Source organism: Oncorhynchus mykiss, chromosome 2, assembly GCF_013265735.2.
Source record: "Oncorhynchus mykiss isolate Arlee chromosome 2, USDA_OmykA_1.1, whole genome shotgun sequence".
Taxonomy (NCBI): Eukaryota; Metazoa; Chordata; class Actinopteri; order Salmoniformes; family Salmonidae; genus Oncorhynchus; species Oncorhynchus mykiss.
In genome coordinates this window covers 93,470,459-93,491,273 of record NC_048566.1, presented here as the reverse complement: position 1 = coordinate 93,491,273, position 20,815 = coordinate 93,470,459, and the positions used below count along the sequence as shown (strand labels likewise).

General features: G+C 44.1%; 1 protein-coding gene across 1 annotated transcript in view; it reads left to right on the top strand.

The window, feature by feature from the left end:
* The window catches only part of LOC110499989 (PDZ domain-containing RING finger protein 4), a 129,845-nt gene extending 115,632 nt beyond the window's left edge, over positions 1–14,213 (top strand). Inside the window, exons 5-8 of the mRNA XM_021577085.2 lie at positions 4,132–4,194; positions 7,514–7,615; positions 10,687–10,800; positions 11,060–14,213. Of these exons, the coding sequence (XP_021432760.2) occupies positions 4,132–4,194; positions 7,514–7,615; positions 10,687–10,800; positions 11,060–12,643 (1,863 nt within the window). The 3' untranslated portion in view covers positions 12,644–14,213. The remainder of the gene's footprint in view (positions 1–4,131; positions 4,195–7,513; positions 7,616–10,686; positions 10,801–11,059) is intronic.
* Positions 14,214–20,815: the final 6,602 nt, after the last annotated feature.

The following is a 20,815-nucleotide window of genomic DNA, read 5'->3' as shown; positions in this document are numbered from 1 at the left end:
TATGTGACCAATAACATCTGCTAATCATGTGTATGTGACCAATAACATCTGCTAATCACATGTATGTGACCAATAAAATTTGATTTGATTTTTGTTAATTTAACGTGGGACCTATATTGGTTATCAGGACCTTTTATAAAACTAGAATGTCAACTGAAATTGCTTTTCTAATGTAACAGAGTTAAGAAAGTACTGTAATCTCACTCCACAGCTAGCTTGAAATGGAGCTATAGAGCTATCGAATTGTAAAAAATTATATAGCTCAAATGGTTGGTACGTTGTCAAGGAGGGTGGTCACGTGTCTTGCGAGCAGAGGATCACTGGTTGGAGCCCGGTATGGGGACAGGGACAATGCAGCACACTGACAACCGTTTCATTATATCATTAATTGATGGTTCAACACGTTCTAATGAACCTGCAGTTACTTTTACTACACTCAATCCCTCTATATTTTCCTCTATATTTGTTTCTTTATGCAACCCCCTCAGGCGAAAACAAGCCAGTCTTTCATAAGAGTTTGGCTGGGGTTAGAAGCAACTTTCATGCGTCTTTGGTTACTTGCTTCTTGATTTCTTTGTGAAACAATAAAATGCTAATTAATTACTTAAAAATCATACAATGTGATTTTCTGGATTTTTGTATTAGATTCCGTATCTCACAGTTGAAGTGTACCTATGATAAAAATTACAGACCTCTACATGCTTTGTAAGTAGGAAAACCTGCAAAATCGGCAGTGTATCAAATACTTGTTCACCCCACTGTATATAAAAATTGTTGCAAGCAACAGCCAATCAAAACAAATACTTTTGTCACATGATCCATTCAAAGGTTCGGAATTCCGACCCAGTTATCATGTCAACACAGCTGGCACACTCAGTGCTGTGCAACCCGTGATCAAGGTTGACAGAAGATACATTAGCATAACGGTAAATGTATACACATTATTGGCATCATAACTAGTCATGGTTTATGTACATGGTTTGGCAGTCAATAAATACAATTTTCAAAGTAAAGCTTTCCCTGACCAGTTTCAACTGAAATTGTCCACCATGAGCTGTGCTAAGTCGTTTAATTTGTTGCTAGATTTGTTATCGCGTTGCTAGCTGTGTTGGTGTTTGCAATGTCATTTTGGCTAGCTAGCTAAATTGTACAGGCCACATTTAGTCTATATCTATGCTGTTACAATAACCAAGTGGTTGGATCAACACAACTAGTGAAACCACGATGTAAAGCAGCAGATGACATGGGTGAGTTTGGAATTCTCTAACAATATCACTGAAGCAGCTTAAATTTGATTGGCTGTTGTGTGAAAGTTGTTTCGTGTTACTCCAGCCACTGCTGGTGTTCTGACAGTGGATGAATCTCCAAAGTATTTTCCTTGATTCCTCAGATCCGCTCTCCTCACCCTCCTTCTAAAAATGTCAGTAGGTACGCAAGGAATCGAGGAATATACTTTTGAGATTCACTCTGTGTGTCAGGCAATTGCCAGAGCTGAGAGCAGAGTCCCTCTTCAGCCCTTTGACCTCAGAGTAGCACTTCTAATGAGCGGTCCTTTGTGACTGACCAGACATGCGAGCACTCACACACCAGGCGCACCATGAAAATGGAACACTCAGGCTGGCCCAGCTATCTCAGGAGATCTCGCCTGATTGGACAGAGTGAAACAAATGGCTCCAGAAGGCAGAGTTGAAGAAGTGGCCTGCCCCTTCGTTCAGTATCATTAGAACACAGACTCATGGGAAGGAAGAATCATGGGAAGAAAGAGGCATGAATGGGCTATGTAGAGAAGGCTGAGTCATGAATGGGCTGTGTAGAGAAGGCTGAGTCATGAATGGGCTGTGTAAGGAAGGCTGAGTCATGAATGGGCTGTGTAGAGAAGGCTGAGTCATGAATGGGCTATGTAGAGAAGGCTGAGTCATGAATGGGCTATGTAGAGAAGGCTGAGTCATGAATGGGCTGTGTAGAGAAGGCAGTGTAGAGAAGGCTGAGTCATGAATGGGCTGTGTAAGGAAGGCTGAGTCATGAATGGGCTGTGTAGAGAAGGCTGAGTCATGAATGGGCTATGTAGAGAAGGCTGAGTCATGAATGGGCTATGTAGAGAAGGCTGAGTCATGAATGGGCTGTGTAGAGAAGGCAGTGTAGAGAAGGCTGAGTCATGAATGGGCTGTGTAAGGAAGGCTGGGTCATGGATGGGCTATGTAGAGAAGGCTGTGTCATGAATAGGCTGTGTAATGAATGGGCTGTGGAGGGAAGGCTGAGTCATGAATGGGCTATGTAGAGAAGGCTGAGTCATGAATGGGCTGTGTAGAGAAGGCTGAGTCATGAATGAGCTGTGTAAGGAAGGCTGTGTCATGAATAGGCTGTGTAATGAATGGGCTGTGGAGGGAAGGCTGAGTCATGAATGGGCTATGTAGAGAAGGCTGAGTCATGAATGGGCTGTGTAAGGAAGGCTGTGTCATGAATAGGCTGTGTAATGAATGGGCTGTGGAGGGAAGGCTGAGTCATGAATGGGCTATGTAGAGAAGGCTGAGTCATGAATGGGCTGTGTAAGGAAGGCTGAGTCATGGATGGGCTGTGTAAGGAAGGCTGAGTCATGGATGGGCTATGTAGAGAAGGCTGATTCATGAATGGGCTATGTAGAGAAGGCTGAGTCATGAATGGGCTATGTAGAGAAGGCTGAGTCATGAATGGGCTATGTAGAGAAGGCTGAGTCATGAATGGGCTGTGTAAGGAAGGCTGAGTCATGAATGGGCTGTAGAGAAGGCTGAGTCATGAATGGGCTGTGTAGAGAAGGCAGTGTAGAAAAGGCTGAGTCATGAATGGGCTGTGTAAGGAAGGCTGGGTCATGGATGGGCTATGTAGAGAAGGCTGAGTCATGAATGGGCTATATAGAGAAGGCTGAGTCATGAATGGGCTGTGTAAGGAAGGCTGTGTCATGAATAGGCTGTGTAATGAATGGGCTGTGGAGGGAAGGCTGAGTCATGAATGGGCTATGTAGAGAAGGCTGAGTCATGAATGGGCTGTGTAAGGAAGGCTGAGTCATGAATGGGCTGTGTAAGGAAGGCTGAGTCATGGATGGGCTGTGTAAGGAAGGCTGAGTCATGGATGGGCTATGTAGAGAAGGCTGAGTCATGAATGGGCTATGTAGAGAAGGCTGAGTCATGAATGGGCTGTGTAAGGAAGGCTGAGTCATGAATGGGCTGTGTAAGGAAGGCTGAGTCATGAATGGGCTGTGTAAGGAAGGCTGTGATACATACTATGGACTTACTGTGTTTTATTTATTTATTTTTACCTTTATTTAACTAGGCACGTCAGTTAAGAACAAATTCTTATTTTCAATGACGGCCTGTTCAGGGGCAGAACAAAAGATTTACCTTGTGGGCTGTGTAGCTCAGAATGGGCTGTTTAGCTCAGGGGTTTGAACTTGCAACCTTCCGGTTACTAGTCCAACGCTCTAACCACTAGGCTACCCTGCCACCCCAGAAGGCTGAGTCATGAATGGGCTGTGTAGGGAAGGCTGTGATACATACTTTGTATTTTCTTTGTGTCTGGAGTGTTACGTCGATGGAAGGTAGAGTTTACCCCAGCAGGGAAACCAACTGATAAAGAAGCAGAGTACACACATGAACCAACGAATGAACACACACACACACTGTGTAGTCCCTGATTGTAATAGTCTATTCGACAATCCCCAGGCGTACACATGTCCTGACAGGTTTTATAACTCTGTTCATTTAGCTGCTGCAGAAGTAAAGTGGCCTTGATACCTGGGCTGGACAGATGCTATAACACATTCTAACATCGAAGGTATTTCTTTGGCAGCATTGGCTTCACCCAATCAACATTTGGTGTTGAAAGAGGTTCCTTTGTCTGGACGTAATGTATAAGACTAGATTGAACTACCTACTGAGGTGTTCTATAATTATATTGGGGACTAAATTAATCTTGGATATCATAAGACTTTTAATGCTGTTATAAGTTAGTATTCTCTGTAAAGGTGTATGTGTATTTGTGAATGGGATGCTGTTATAAGTTAGTATTCTCTGTAAATGTGTATTTGTGAATGGGATGCTGTATTAAGGCATTTTGTGTTCCCTCTAAGCATTGAATCTAACAAGCTCTCCCCAACAGGTTGGGCCAAACAGCATCGCTGCAAGGGATGGACGCATCAGAGAAGGAGACCACATTTTACAGGTAGGAAACCATTTAATTCTATTTGTTTCTCTCTCAATTTAATTCAATTCAATTCAAGGGCTTTATTGGAATGGGAAACATGTGTTAACATTGCCAAAGCAAGTGAGGTCGATAATCTCTCTCTCTCATCACTCTCACTCTCTCTCATTTCTCTCTCGTCTTCTCTCCTCCCTCATCAGAGGTGTCATAAACCTATTTTTATTTCACCTCCCTCTGCCATTGACTCCCAGCACAAGAACCCATTCATTTTTAATGGCGTCACAGTAAAAGAGAAACTCACCCCCTCTGTGACGGTTAGCGATGAGGAAATGTCCCCCTGGCTGTTTTAGTTACCGACTCAGCATTCCACTGTGCTTTCTAAGCGCTGTAAGAGCAGTTTAGGGATGCACCTAGTCCGGAAATATCCCCCACCCATTGTCTGGATAACACGCCGGCGCACACACACATTCAGGCACGCATGTGTACACACACACAGTCAGGCACGCGTGTGTACACACACACACCCCTAGGGGTGACTGAGAGTTCCCTCCTTCGTATTACCCTTAGCTCCTTTTATTTATACAATTTATATATTTCAATTTTTTTCAAGTCAGACACCATTTTAATCAGGATAATCTCCTCTTTCTAATTACATAAGATTGGGCAGCATACTCTGCTGTCATTGATCACTAGACAAAATAGTCAAAGTTTTCCTTTTTTTCCTACTTCCTCATTACGCAGACATAAGCACACTTGGCACCATCGAGGTGTGGATGTTTACTTTCTACACAAGTTGGTATTTTTCAGTTTCGTCCTAAGAACAGATTGTAGTGGTAAAATAAAAAGGGATACATATTTTTGTGCCATTTAGGTGAAATTGAATTCTGAGCATCACTCCAGTCAGAAGAGGCTCTGCGAACGTTCGATTCCATTCATTATGTATGGACTCGCGCTAGTGTTCCAACTTAGCCAATGTTCTTTTGCCATTTTTCAGCCTTGAGTGAATTTTGACTCGTTCTATTGTCCAGCCTACCTGGAGGCTACTAGTACCCTCCTAGGAGAGTCTTCCAGTGGACTGGTTGGAGGCCCAAACAACAGAGTCCATGGAAAGTTGTGTACACATAAAAGGGGGATGTTTTAAGGTGTAATATACAGAATTCAGGATCCTACTGAGGTTGGTGTTTTGGAAGGTAGGAATAGAATTAGGTCATATATTTGGAGGGATTATTATAGATTTGGATAGACAGCTCTTTATAGAGAGAGTTGTGGTAATGGGAAGTAGGTAAAACAGTGTGCTTTAGACAGAACAGTAATGGTTTTGGGGGGCAGAAGCGTGCTACAGTAAAGTGAGTGAGAATGCTATAGAGAGAGGAGAAATGCTTTTGGAGTTAAGGACAGAGGTAGACAATAATGTTTTTCAGAGACTGGTCTGTTTTCAGTTAGAGTGTGTTCTCTGAACAACAGAGTGATGTGTTACTGAATAGGGGTTATTGAGTGGGATAGGGGAGAGAGACAGATAGAGATACAGAGAGACAAACAGACAGACAGACAGACAGACAGCGAGACAGACAACGAGAGAGAGGTGGGTACACAGTGTTACTGAATAGGGGTTATTGAGTGGGAGAGGGGCGTGAGACAGAGAGAGGTGGGTACACAGTGTTACTGAAAAGGGGTTATTGAGTGGGAGAGGGGAGTGAGACAGAGAGAGAGAGGTGGGTACACAGTGTTACTGAATAGGGGTTATTGAGTGGGAGAGGGGAGTGAGACAGAGAGATAGAGGTGGGTACACAGTCTTACTGAATAGGGGTTATTGAGTGGGAGAGGGGAGTGAGACAGAGAAAGAGAGGTGGGTACACAGTGTTACTGAATAGGGGTTATTGAGTGGGAGAGGGGAGTGAGACAGAGAGAGAGAGGTGGGTACACAGTGTTACTGAATAGGGGTTATTGAGTGGGAGAGGGGAGTGAGACAGAGAGAGAGAGGTGGGTACACAGTGTTACTGAATAGGGGTTATTGAGTGGGAGAGGGGAGTGAGACAGAGAGAGAGAGGTGGGTACACAGTGTTACTGAATAGGGGTTATTGAGTGGGAGAGGGGAGTGAGACAGAGAGAGAGAGGTGGGTACACAGTGTTACTGAATAGGGGTTATTGAGTGGGAGAGGGGAGTGAGACAGAGAGAGAGGTGGGCACACAGTGTTACTGAATAGGGGTTATTGAGTGGGAGAGGGGAGTGAGACAGAGAGAGAGGTGGGCACACAGTGTTACTGAATAGGGGTTATTGAGTGGGAGAGGGGAGTGAGACAGAGAGAGAGGTGGGCACACAGTGTTACTGAATAGGGGTTATTGAGTGGGAGAGGGGAGTGAGACAGAGAGAGAGAGGTGGGTACACAGTGTTACTGAATAGGGGTTATTGAGTGGGAGAGGGGAGTGAGACAGAGAGAGAGAGGTGGGTACACAGTGTTACTGAATAGGGGTTATTGAGTGGGAGAGGGGAGTGAGACAGAGAGAGAGAGGTGGGTACACAGTGTTACTGAATAGGGGTTATTGAGTGGGAGAGGGAAGTGAGACAGAGAGAGAGAGGTGGGTACACAGTGTTACTGAATAGGGGTTATTGAGTGGGAAAGGGGAGAGAGACAGACAGACAGTGAGACAGAGAGAGAGAGAGAGGTGGGTACACAGTGCTGTAATTATAGGAAGAGGATGGAAGAAGGGTAAGCACTGTTTGGTGAGACATACGGCCGGCGCTTGCTGCTTCCCAAATTGTCTGTGTGTCTTCTGTGCAGTGCAGTACATGTGTTGTCTGTGTGTCTTCTGTGCAGTGCAGTACATGTGTTGTGTGACTGGTTTGAGCTGCGAGGCAAAGCGAGGGGTTTGGGTTAGTGGTTGTGATCCAGGCCACCACCCCTTCCCTCCACTATTATACCCCGCTGACAGGGCCATTACTCTATGCAGAGGAAAGCGGACCCCCCCCCCCCCCCCCCCCCGTCACAGCCCAGTTAATTGTGTGGGGCGTCTGGATGTATAAATGTGCGTTGCTTCCGGATGCCGGATGCTTTCAGGAGCAGGGCCGCTCTAGTGCAAACGGTCGGTCCATGGACTACTGTTCCATTCATAATCAATCAAAGCTTGGTCCTGCCTGCCTGGCTGGCCTGCTATGGAATGCAGAGTAGACACTGACTGCAGATGCACAGGAAGGACTGTCTTATTGTACAGTACCTTTTGCTTTATGCCAACTTGGCTGGCTCTTTCTACAGTGTTTGAGTGAGATTAAAGAGGGAAAGTGGCCTTTCCCTTAGTGTGTGTGTGTCTGTGTGAATAACAGCGTGTGTTGTGTTTTCCCCAGATCAATGGTCAGGATGTGCAGGACAGAAAGGAGGCTGTAGCGGTGCTCTCTAGTGAAGATACTAGGAAATTCGTACTGCTGGTTGCCAGGCCCGAGATACAGGTGAGCTCACACACACACACACACACACACACACACACAGACGGACGGACGGACGGACGGACGGACGGACGGACGGACGGACGGAATGAACAGAACAGAACAGAACAGAACAGAACAGAACAGAACAGAACAGAACAGAACAGAACAGAACAGAACAGTAGGAACATTGTGTTACTGGTCACCAGACCAGAAATACAGGTGAGTTTACAACCAGTTTTACCCCAATATAAATGTTCTTACCTCAGTAAAAGTGTTTAAAACTCTCCCTTTAATACACCCGTACGGTAAACACAGATAGGCCTATACTGAAGGTCCATAGGACCAATAGATCAGTCAGTAGAGTTATTTTTATTCATGACATCCTGAGTTATACACAACAGCCAAAACATAAATATACCACTTGTGTTTCTTAGATGAAACACTGCAGGGCTGTTACATGCTCCTGTATAGACCATGGACACCCCCTCACATCGTGTTTTATTTCATCGACTTCCAACGGTATGCCATAAAAACTCATGGAAGGCTAATATGCAGTGAGTTCAGGCCCAAGGCCATGGCGAATGGTGTGTGTGTGTGTGTGTTAGGGGTGTGAACGCTTTAAATTAAACTGGGAGTTAAGAAAAGTCCCTAACCGAAAAACAATGTTATTTTTTTTCTTAGTTTTTTTTTACGTAGATGCAGAAAGTGAACTGTAGGTCAGTTTCCTCAACAACTAAGAGTCTTAAAGCGAGAGGCTCAACTCCTCCGCTGTTTTTGGTGCCCTGGCTACCACGCTGTGAACGGCTTGAAGCGAACCCGTTCACATGCACAGATGTGTGATTGTGTGAGAGCGAAGGTGTTACATCTCACTCACATTTCAATATCCTAGCCCAATGGTCACATGCCTTTTCTGAGTCGAGATCACTTTCTGAGTCGAGATCACTTTCTGAGTCGAGATTACTTTCTGAGTCGAGATTACTTTCTGAGTCGAGATTACTTTCTGAGTCGAGATCACTTTCTGAGTCGAGATTACTTTCTGAGTCGAGATTACTTTCTGAGTCGAGATTACTTTCTGAGTCGAGATCACTTTCTGAGTCGAGATTACTTTCTGAGTCGAGATCACTTTCTGAGTCGAGATCACTTTCTGAGTCGAGATTACTTTCTGAGTCGAGATTACTTTCTGAGTCGAGATTACTTTCTGAGTCGAGATCACTTTCTGAGTCGAGATCACTTTCTGAGTCGAAATGCAAGTCCAGATCTACCACTCAGATGTTTTCTAAATATGACTTAAAAAACCTAAGCCTGTGCTACATTAACCAATTAAAAACAGTTCTGTAGCAATGAGGTTTGTACAGTAAGCTATAGGCCCAATACATTATCATTGCATATTGGCTATGCTTGAATTGTCCTGTCATTGTTGTTCTTCTCAGACCATTTTGAAATTATATTTAACAATGGTAGGTATATGATCACACTGGTAATATATGTGTTGTATTACTTTTGGAGGCACAGCAGAGAGAGCATAATAATTAGCTTTTTTCATTTTACTGGACTGATGGCCTGCATCTGATGGTCAGTCTGAGGGGAGGGAGCAGAGGTGAGGCTGCCTGTCACCAGACTCACCGTCTCTCTCTCTCTCTCTCCCTCCCTCCCTCCCTCCCTCCCTCCCTCCCTCCCTCCCTCCCTCCCTCCCTCCACTGTATTCATTGAGTCTCTCTAGTCATGTTTTTTTATGATGTGAGCTATCTGATTGGCCAGTGGTAGGCCAATAGGTGCACTTGATTTGCTCTCTGGGCCTACCAGGTAGGAAGAGTTCTACCTTCAAACACATGAAATGGTTCAAAATGGGAACACTTTGCCTTCCCTGCGCTAGGCCTGCTGAATCAAGTGCACCTACAGTCAACAAGGCGAAAGGAAAACTAAAATAAGAACGCAAGGCTTTACCTTTGGGTTTTTTACATACATCTGTGGTAATCGACTAGAAATACCCTCGTGATCGACTGGCTGGTGACCACTGTCCTAGCCTATTCATTGGTTTACTGCTTTACTGAAGTTGCAAGATATACAGCCCATTGCGAGATACAGCTTTTGATTGCCGATAGATATGCCTAGTGCCTGATGGCCAACCTACCTATACTGTGCCCCTACCCTCGCTCTCTGTCCCACGCTAGCTTGCTATGAAATGCTCTCCTCCATTCCAAAAATACTGAATCTTCGGAGTCGATATCTAGCGGAATTGAATCTTGACACTCAGAAATGGGAGTTGACATCGGAAGTCGACGTGCAAGGAGTCGAGGAATCAATTATTTTGGAGTCTCCACCACTATGCCATCGTCGTGAAAAAATGTCAGAGAAAGGTAAGCGACAGCAGCGAAGTCCTGTATGTCAATTCTTTGAGAAGTTCAATGAGAAGGAAATCCAACATTTATAAGGTGGAATTGAAGTGCAGTAATGGTAGTACAGGTGCAACGCTTAACCATCTGAACAGCGGATGAGCCATGAGCCAAAATGGAATCTCTTCCTTCACCTTTTGGTAATTAAATAAGTCTCTCACAGTCTAAAGTCCTGGCTTCAACGTTTAGTTTGACACAAGCAGACAAAGAGATCATGAAGGACACTGAGGCCACAACAAGCTGGCCAATCAAGAGTAACAACCAGCTGGCCAATCAAGAGTAACAACCAGCTGGCCAATCAAGAGTAACAACCAGCTGGCCAATCAAGAGTAACAACCAGCTGGCCAATCAAGAGTAACAACCAGCTGGCCAATCAAGAGTAACAACCAGCTGGCCATTCAAGAGCCATAACAAGCTGGGCACTCAAGAACCACAACAAAACACACCTCATGAATTTCTGGCTTTATGAAACTGTTGAAAGCCTGACCACTCTGTGTATGTATTGACTCTATCAACAGCTTCATAAAGCAACATTTTAATGTCTTGTTGTGGCTCTTGAATGGCCAGCTAAATGGTGTAAGGGTTTCTCATGTTCTGGTTTAAATGGTTCTCTCTCTCTCTCTCTCTCTCTCTCTCTCTCTCTCTCGCTCTCTCGCTCTCTCGCTCTCTCGCTCTCTCGCTCTCTCTATCTATCTATAGCTGGAGGAAGCATGGTTGGATGATGAACACAGTGAATTCCTGGAGCAACTGAAGATGGAAATGTTGGAAGAGCAACAGAGAGAAGAGATGGAGCTAGAGGCACTTCAGGAGAAGGTGAGACCATACTGCCGCAGGGACAGGCCAAAGACGTTCAAAATTTCAGAAACTACACTAGGGAGAGTGTTGTAATAATGCTAAAGCCCTTTGTGGGGAAAAACTCATTCTGATTGTCGTGGCATGGCTACCCAAAGGTTGCATGTTGTGTTTTTTATTTTTGTTCAGTATAGTTATGAATCTTATTCAAGAATTGTACCTATTTCTTTACATTGGGGCTAATTTCAGTACTAATTATATAATTTTTTCTTTATTACAGACCAAAGGAGAAGAGGATGACATCACTGCCACCTGTTCCTCCAGAACTCAGGACAGTGGGCTGGGGATGTCGTTAAGGAACAGCATCGACGCCCCCGACCACAACGCCCTCCTATCCCACATCCAACGGAGACTCTCCCAATGTCTGAGGGACAGACAGGACTGTCCCACGCGTCTGGACGAAGAAGAAGAGGAGGAGGAGGGGGAAGAGGAGGATGTTGCAGAGGATGGAGATCGGTTCCAGCAGCTCCTGGAGCTGAAGTGTCAGATCCGTAACAGCGGCGAGTATGACCTGATCTATAGCAGACGCAGCACTATAGAGTGTAGGCTGGGAGAGCCAGCCGGTGGCGTGCAGCGTGAGCTCCGCATGCTCAATGACGAGCTCCGTAGCATCGAGCTAGAGTGCCAGAACATCATGCAGGCACACAAGCTCGGCAAGGGGCCGGTGGGGTCCCAGTGGAACCAGGGGCAGCAAGTGTTTCCCCAAATTGTCTGCCCCACACCTAAGGACCAAAGCTCCCACCTGGGGTGCAATGACTCACCTAGAAGAAGCAAGCTGGTGGACATCAACGAGTGTCCGGAGAAGCCGGAGAAGTCAGACAAGGACAGCTCGAGTGCCTACAACACTGCAGAGAGCTCTCGCAGCACGCCGCTGGCAATGGACCGCTCTCCTGAGCACTCCCTTCAGAGGAGGATGGTGACCATCACCAACCAGAGGAACCTCCGCAGCAGCATGGCCAGCCTCCACACTATAGCCAGCCCCAGCCCCAAACACCGGCCTCTCCACTGGGCCCCCATCCCAGGCAAGGCCAGCATCCCAGACCACAGCCTTTACCCCTCCGAGTCGGACAAGGTGTCCCCTGCAGACAACGAAAGGAGTGGGTTGGGGAACTGGAAGGTGAAGCCTCAGCCTCCTCCCAGGGCCTCCCAGATCCCTTACCTATCCCCGTCCCATGACTCCCAGCACCGCCAGCCCAACGGCAACATCCCGGCCCACGCTCGCCACTACCAGAGCTACATGCAGCTGATTCAGCAGCGCTCGGCTGCGGAGTACGCCCAGAGCCAGCTGAGCCTGCTCAGTGGGGTCAAGGAGCCCCAGCTGAGCCCCGCCATCGAGCCTAAGATGGAATGGAAGGTGAAGATCCGTTCGGACGGCACGCGCTACATCACCAAGAGACCAATCAGGGACAAGATCCTGCGGGAACGCGCCCTGAAGATCAAAGAGGAGCGTAGCGGAGGGATGACCACGGACGACGACGCTATGTCCGAGATGAAGATGGGGCGGTACTGGAGTAAAGAGGAGAGGAAGCAGCATCTGGTCAGGGCTAAAGAACAGCGGAGGAGACGAGAGTTCATGCAGCGCAGCCGACTGGAGAGCCTGAGGGAGAGTCCTCAGAGCAGCAACGAAGGACGCAAGGAGGTCAGCATCATCGAACTGAGCCACAGGAAGATGATGAAGAAGCGCAACAAGAAGATCCTGGACAACTGGATGACCATTCAGGAACTGATGACTCACGGGGCCAAGGCCCCTGATGACCCCAGGGCCAAAGTACATAAGGCCTTCCTGTCAGTCACCACTGTATAATATACAACTAACACATAACATTCTATAGCAGTGTTTCTCAACCGTATTGATACCAGGAACCAGCAAGCTATGGCCCTACCCCGGTGAGCAACATCCCAGGGACCGGTGCTGGTCTCCGGACTGGAATTTGAGAAACACTGATCTACAGTACCCCATGTGGTATTATATACTTGCCTCGTTCAATGTGGCGTTTTTATGAGGGCGATAGGAATATTTTTCACAACTTTGTTACCCGAAAAATAGCATTTTCTAAAGAATTTTAACCAATGGTTTCCATGGCATTAAAAAAATCTGTTTTTCATTATTTCTCTCTGTTCCAGAAACACTTTTGTATGAGATTACTGAGCAATTATTTTTCTTAGTTCATCCTGTAACTGTAATTACCTGCATAGTGTTCAATTATTTTCATATTTCTGTTCTGTTATGCAGTGATTCCAACCCACACAGGTCAGAATATTTGTATGTACTCCCTCAGGGGGAGAGGCGTTCAACTGAATGTACAGTACAGAAATCCTACTTCTTGCAGGTCTAGATTTGATAAACCAGCCATTTGATTTGTCCTTTAAAGGGACACTTCGGGATTTTGGTATGAAGGAAGTTAGAGGTAGGTTTCCGAGCCAATGCTAACTAGCGTTAGCGCAATGACTGGAAGTCTATGGGTATCAGCCAGCATGCTAGCAGTTTGGGCTCCCGAGTGGCGCAGTGGTAAAAGGCACTGCATCTCAGTGCTAGAGGCATCACTACATACCCTGTTTCGATTCCAGGCTGTATGACACCTGGCCATGATAGGGAGTCCCATAGGCCGGAGAACAATTGGCCCAGAGTCATCCGGTTTAGGGTTTGACCGGGGTAGGCCGTCATTGTAAATAAGAATTTGTTCTTAACTGACTTGCCTGGTTAAATATAAAAATGAAAAGTAAAAGATTACCATAGACTTAGTCATTGCGCTATTTACAACTTCCTTCAAACTGCACGCAGAGACATAAAAATGGTATTCACAAGTTCATCTGACTCTGGGGAAGTAGATAAAGTGCCTCTGCCAAAATACGAAGTTTCCCTTTAAAGGTCATGAACAGTCAAAATAATGTCTTTCATGAAATTGGATAATATTTGGATGAAACTAGATCAAGGTTCTTCTACATTGATAAAGTTTGATCATAGAGTCACTGGTCCCCCCCCCCCCATGTCAAAAACTTGGATTCAGGAGGTGGGATTATTAAGGGGATAGGGTGACATCACTCTAACTCTCTCATTTTAATACACCAATGGTAACATTATATTCTATTACCTAATTTAAATAAGTGCCGCCTTGTAACCAACATTGGAGAAGGTGTGTTTGCAGAAGGGCATGGTTTTTATAGTTAGATAGCTACTCTACTAGTGACAACATATCAGTGGGTTGGGTGTCAGCAAATACAATTAAACATTTACCCTATTCATCTATAATGGCAAAGATACTTAGTTGAAGTCAGAAGTTTACATACACCTTAGGCAAATACATTTAAACTCCGTTTTTCACAATTCCTGACATTTAATCCTAGTAAAAATTCCCTATCTTAGGTCAGTTAGGATGACCACTTTATTTTAAGAATGTGAAATGCCAGAATAATAGTAGAGACAATTATTTATTTAATCTTTTAGTGGGTAAGAAGTTTTAGTGGGTAAGAAGTTTACATACACTCAATTCGTTTTTGGTAGCATTGCCTTTAAATGGTTTAACTTGGGTCAAACGTTTTGGGAAGTCTTCCACAAGCTTCCCACAATAAATTGGGTGAATTTTGTCCCATTCCTCCAGATAGAGCTGGTGTAACCAAGTCAGGTTTGTAGGCCTCCTTGCTCGCACACGCTTTTTCAATTCTGCCCACAGATTTTCAATGGGATTGAGGCCAGGGCTTTGTGATGGCCAGTCAGGAAGCTAAACCTTGGTCGCAAATGGGTCTTCCAAATGGACAATGACCCTAAACATATTTCCAAAGTTGTGGCAAAATGGCTTAAGGACAACAAAGGTGTCCTTAAGTACCTTGACTTTATTGTCCTTCAGCCATTTTGCTACAACTTTGTAAGTATGCTTAGGGTCATTGTCCATTTGGAAGACCCATTTGCAACCAAGCCTAAACTTCCTGACTTATATCTTGAGATGTTGCTTCAATATATCCACATCATTTTTTATTCTTCATGATGCCATCTATTTTGTGAAGTGCACCATTCCCTCCTGCAGCAAAGCACCCCCACAACATGATGAAGCCACTCTAGTGCTTCATGGTTGGGATGATGTTCTTTGGCTTGCAAGCCTCCCCCTGTTTCCTCCGATAACGATGGTCATTATGGCCAAACAGTTCAAAAAAAAAATTCATCAGACCAGAGGACATTTCTCCAAAAAGTACGATCTTTGTCCCCATGTGCAGTTGCAAACCGTAGTCTGTCTTTTTTATGGTGGTTTTGGAGCAGGGGCTTCTTCCTTGCTGAGTGGCCTTTCACGTTATGTCGATATAGGGCTTGTTTAACTGTGGATATAGATACTTTGGTACCTGTTTCCTCCAGGATCTTCACAAGGTCCTTTGCTGTTGTTCTGGGATTGATTTGCCCTTTTCGCACCAAAGTACGTTGATCTCTAAGAGACAGAATGCATCTCCTTCCTGAGCGGTATGACGGCTGCGTGGTCCCATGGTGTTTATACTTGCATACTATTGTTTGTACAGATGAACGTGGTACCTTCGGGCGTTTGGTTCATACTTTGGATCAATTTCCAGACTTGTACAAAAAACAATTCTGCAGTCTTGTTTGATTTCTTTTAATTTTCCCATGATGTCAAGCAAAGAGGTACTGAGTATGAAGGTAGGCCTTGAAATACATCCACAGGTACACCTCCATTTGACTCAAATTATGTCAATTAGCCTATCAGAAGCTTCTAAAGCCATGACAGAGGCACAGTCAACTTAGTGTATGTAAACTTATGACCCACTGGAATTGTGATACAGTGAATTATAAGTAAAATAATCTGTCTGTAAACAGTTGTTGGAAAAATTACTTGTCATGCACAAAGTAGATGTCCTAACCGACTTGCCAAAACTATAGTTTATTAACAAGAAATTTGTGGAGTGGTTGAAAAACTAGTTTTAATGACTCCAACCTAAGTGTATGTAAACCTCCGACTTCAACTGTGTATGTCTAGGTTTTCAGCCTGCATGGAACAGAGGGGGGGGGGGGGGGGGGGGGAGCATTTCTATCCAAAACAGATATTATGGGTGATATTTTAGTCTTTCAAAAAGCTATTTTAGATGTGAATCAGAATGACTCTTCGAGACCTTTAAGATGTGAACACTTATTTGAAAATCCAAATGACTAATGTTTAAGTTTTAATGTCCAGGACTTTCTGCTGATTCCACACACTCATAGAACTAAAAGTACCACCATTGATTTACCAAATAATGACACATTTCTTCAAAACAAGATAGTAAAGAGAGAACTTGGATTGAATGCTTACATTTTCTATATGCATAAAAGGGACCAATGTTGAGATGATACTTTTATAGTATCACAAAAAAACTGTGGACTATTTGCATTTCCCTTTGCAACCATTTGAATTGCAAAGGGTTATTTTATTTCAAGAGGCTTTGAAGATGATCTGTGATATGTTACCCCTCTGGTATTATATTACATTACTGCAATGCAATGTAGTACTGGTACATCCTCTCTTCATACCATTTAGCATATTTATGTTCACATTATCCTTTATTTGCACATATTGTACAATGTTAATGTTTCTCAACATAACCTAAACAGTTTCCAATTCAATTCAAAACATTTGTATCGTTCTCTGGTGCTGCTCAAAGTTGAGCTCAAGCTTCATCTTAAAATAAGTTAAGAGTACTATTTTTTAACAATGGCGGATCGTTGAGTAGCACAGGCACACTCTGCACCCTTGTACTTACTAGTTATGGATTGGATGACTGCCGGTGTGCAGGACTCATAACTTGGCAGTACATTTCCCAATTGTGAAATCAGGTTTCCATACACTATAACTACACACATTCCAGTCTGGTTCAGTGTACTGCATAAAATGTACTTGTTGAAAACGCCTAATTTTCAGTTAAAATATTGTAAATTTGAACTTTGAAACCAACTCCTGTATTTGTTTTATGTCAATGGTCTTATATCGAGTAATATGTAGTTAGCACACTTGTAGCCAGGTAAGCGTGTGGTATAATTGTGATCATTGCAAAATGAAATGAGAATAAATTATTGTTTTGTTTTTCTTTAGGAAACCCCTGCAGCACTGTGTTGACTTCTGTCCTAGTTTTCTATTCACAAGACACCATATTGCTTGTAACCCAATTATGTGTAAAATGCCTGTTAAAGGGCTGCCCCTTTACCTTTGTGGTAAATTTGCAAACTAAATAGTAATAGTATGCCACAAAAATATTGCCAAAGGTTTGCAAACGTTTTCCAGAGGTTTTTTTGATGACCAATCAGGGGGATTATAAATATCTGTTGGAAAATGAAAACCAAGCTGTCTAGCTAGCTACCTACCAAAGTTGTCCGGTGAGTGTTAACTTATTCATTCAACTTTCTAATAAACTTTAACATTTAATAGCTAAATGAATCCTCGTTAGCAATGTCATGTTTTATGGGATAGAGTGAAACACATTTTGTTGATACCAGTTTCAATCTGTCAGCACCACTGACTGACTGGCTAGTGCTTAACTAGATAAAGTTAGCTATCATATTTTTTGCACAATTCATGTGATATGTAGCTAGATAGATAACTAATGATTTGCATTTTAATACCAATATGCATGTCGACTACTTGTCTCTTTCCAGTGATCCTGCCAACCAAGGATGGGTCTGATGAACTATTTGGCGTCACAGCTAGCCTATGTCAACCTAGCAGGGTTTCCTTGAATGCAGCCCGCGACGCGTTTAGCCGTTGTGGCTGGGACCGCGGATTTCCCCGGGTTTGTGGCTGTCTAGATCCCTGCTGTTTGTTGTTTGCAATCTTCCCTGTGACCTGCCCTGTCTGGAACTGCGAGGAGTAACAGCGTAGCCTACTGTGCTAGCTACCATGACAAAGACCAAAGCCGGCGGGAGTACCGTTGAGGACAGTGTTGTCTCTCTATCAGACGTGAAGAATCTTTTAAACAAACAAAAAGAGGCCTACAACAAGAAAATAACTTCAAGTATTTTGTCCAAATACTTGTGGATTCTACTAATAAAATAATGGACGACCTGGCCAGAGAGGTCCAGGACTTGAATAACATTTTGCAGTTCTCCCAGGGTCAGCTCAATGAGTTGAAACAGGAGAACGGCAAGATGACAGCAATCTCTAAGTCATTGAGAGAGGACGTCAGTGTGTGAATCCATCATAACAATGACCAATAAATCAGACTCCCAGTTCTCAAATCAGATCTCGAGGGACAATGCGGAAACAACGTGGTTGTGGACGGAATTGCAGAATCTCCACATTAGACTTGGATGTAGTCTGAGGACAAAGTGAGGGTAATGATCTCTGAGAAATTGAAGATGGACCACAAGAAGATTGAGGTGGAGCGTGCTCACAGGACTGGAAAACCCACCACCGGCCCAGGTGACAGGCACAGGACAATAGCAGTCAAGTTCCTGAGGTTCATGGACAAGGTAGCTGTAGCTGCTCATTGTCCACCCTCTTTCCCAGAAGCCTGGAAGGGATGAGAGAGCCAAGCCTATGGGTTCGTAGCTTCAACCCCACCGCTTGAACCCAATAGAAAATCTTTGGAGGGAGCTGAAAGTCGTGTAGCTAGCTATGTAGCCGATCTGTGTATGGACCGTTTAAAATGTTTTGTATTAATATTAGTTCAGAACAGTGGCTTTAATGGCTTCCACCAATCCCCAGGAAATTGCAGAAAATGACTGTTACACACATGACTGTTACATGTAAATATTATAATGTAAATAGTAGCTAGCTAGCTATGAACCTCAGCTATCATAGCCGGTTGTATTGACTTCAAGTCACTCGGAATGGCATCAATGAAGACTATGGATTGAGTAGAATAGAATATAACTTTATTGTGCCAAGGATGCAAGTCGTATATACATTAATACCAAGCGTGAGTTTCCCACATTGCAGCATGTACATTGAATATATTCACTGATCATGTACTCTACCTTGGCAAATAACGGTACGGTTCAGGTATGAATGTCAGTGAGACATTCTTTTCCAGTCCTATCCAATACCAGGAGTATCAAACTCCAGTCTTTTGAATTATGCTGTGTCTACATGTATGTATTACAATTCTGCACATAAACAGTGTTAACAAATCCTGGTCCTGGGACATCAATGGTTACACATTGTAACTCTGTGTTAGACTAGAAGACATGATTTAACTAGTTAATAGCTGATTTGTAATTCATATATACAGGACCAGAATGTAAAAAAGGCAGTACACTTCCTTTATGTAGATGGAATCCATCTACATAATCTGAGGACACAAGATTGGTGTAGTATTTCATCAACTTTTCATTTGATTGATTTAACCTTTATTTAACTAGGCAAGTCAGTTAAAAACAAATTCTTACTTACAATGACGGCCTACACCGCCCAAACCCGGACGACACTGGGCCAATTGTGAGCCATCCTATGGGACTCCCAATCACAGCCGGTTTTGAAACAGCCTGGATTTGAACCAGGGTGTCTGCAGTGCCTTAGACCGCTGAGCCACTTGGGAGCCTAACCAAATGAGAGACTTAATTTCAACCAGCAGAGAATGTGAAAAGCTTTATTTAAAGTTCATTATCCAAGTGTCATAATTACATAATACATGCATTATAAATATTAAAATTGTAAGTTCAATCTATACTTCAATGCACATCTGGCATGCATTATAAAAACAGAGAGGAAGAAAGAGAAGGTAGGGAGAGAGGTATGAGTGTCAAAGACCGAAAGGGAAAGAGAAAAGAACATAAGAGCAGGGAAGACAGGGTTTAATTAATTAATTACAGTGCTACTAAACTTCCTATTCTCTCAGGTCATCACAGTTACATAATAGTGACTCTAGTGGTGTCTCCTACCCAGCCCTGGGCTCCCAGTCGGCCCAAAGGTTATCTTCATAGCGGGTGAGGTGGAGATGACGGAACTGGGGGTTGGCATCCTCTCTCACATCAAAACATACCTGCAGACGAGAGAGATGGAGAGAGCAAGATGGCATGATTAAGCCTTGTGTCTTTTCAATTCTAACACTTTGTCAGTCATAATGATCAGGTGGTGAAATACAAAACTGACCTTGGATCATTAACTCTGATACTACTACATCTCTAGCTGTATTTCAATGTAAAGCATCTCTTTAATAATACTTCCTGCTGACCCTACCAAGTGACCTTTCACCTCTGACCATGCTGTGCCCTCTGTTTCAGGTAGTTCAGAACCTAGAGGATTTAGGGATGAAGTGAGGGAGGGAGACTTATTGAGAAAATACGGTAGTTAAAGAGACAGTGTTCAAAAATAACCTACGTGGGCTTGTGCGTAGTGTAGTCAATTGCACAAGGTGTTGCCAAGGAACAGCACTCTCTTCGAAGAAGTAGGAGGTGAAGATCACCTGCACTAGGATTGCCTCCTGTGCTGCGTTGTTGGCCCCCACCTGTGCAACATCCTGCAGAGCAGTAGACCTCTCCTCTGGCACACGGCTGAGAGCTGCAGGTCCCCTCCTGGTCCTCGTGAGCACTGATTCTCATTGACCCAGGATCTACATCTCCCACATTGCCATCGATAACCAATAGTACAACCTTAATGGAATCTTAACTTTTAAACCTTTACATTTTAATCATTTAGCAGACGCTCTTATCCAGGTCGGCTGACAGTAGTGAGTGCGTAAGTGTTCATACTGGTTCCCCCGTGGAAATTGAACCCACAACTTTGGCATTGCAAGCGCCATGCTCTACCAACGGATCTACACCGGACTAGAGCCAGAGCCTCTTAGTGAAGAGGCATCTCCGGGATGCTGGCCTTCTAGGCAGATTTCCTCTGTCCAGTGTCTGTGTTCTTTTGCCCATCTTAATATTTTATTTTTATTGGCCAGTCTGAGATATGCAACACTGCCTAGAAGGCCAGCATCCTGGAGTCGCATCTTCACTGTTGACGTTGAGTGGTATTTTGTGGGTACTTGTGAGGTGTCTGTGTCTCAAACTAGACACTCTAATGTA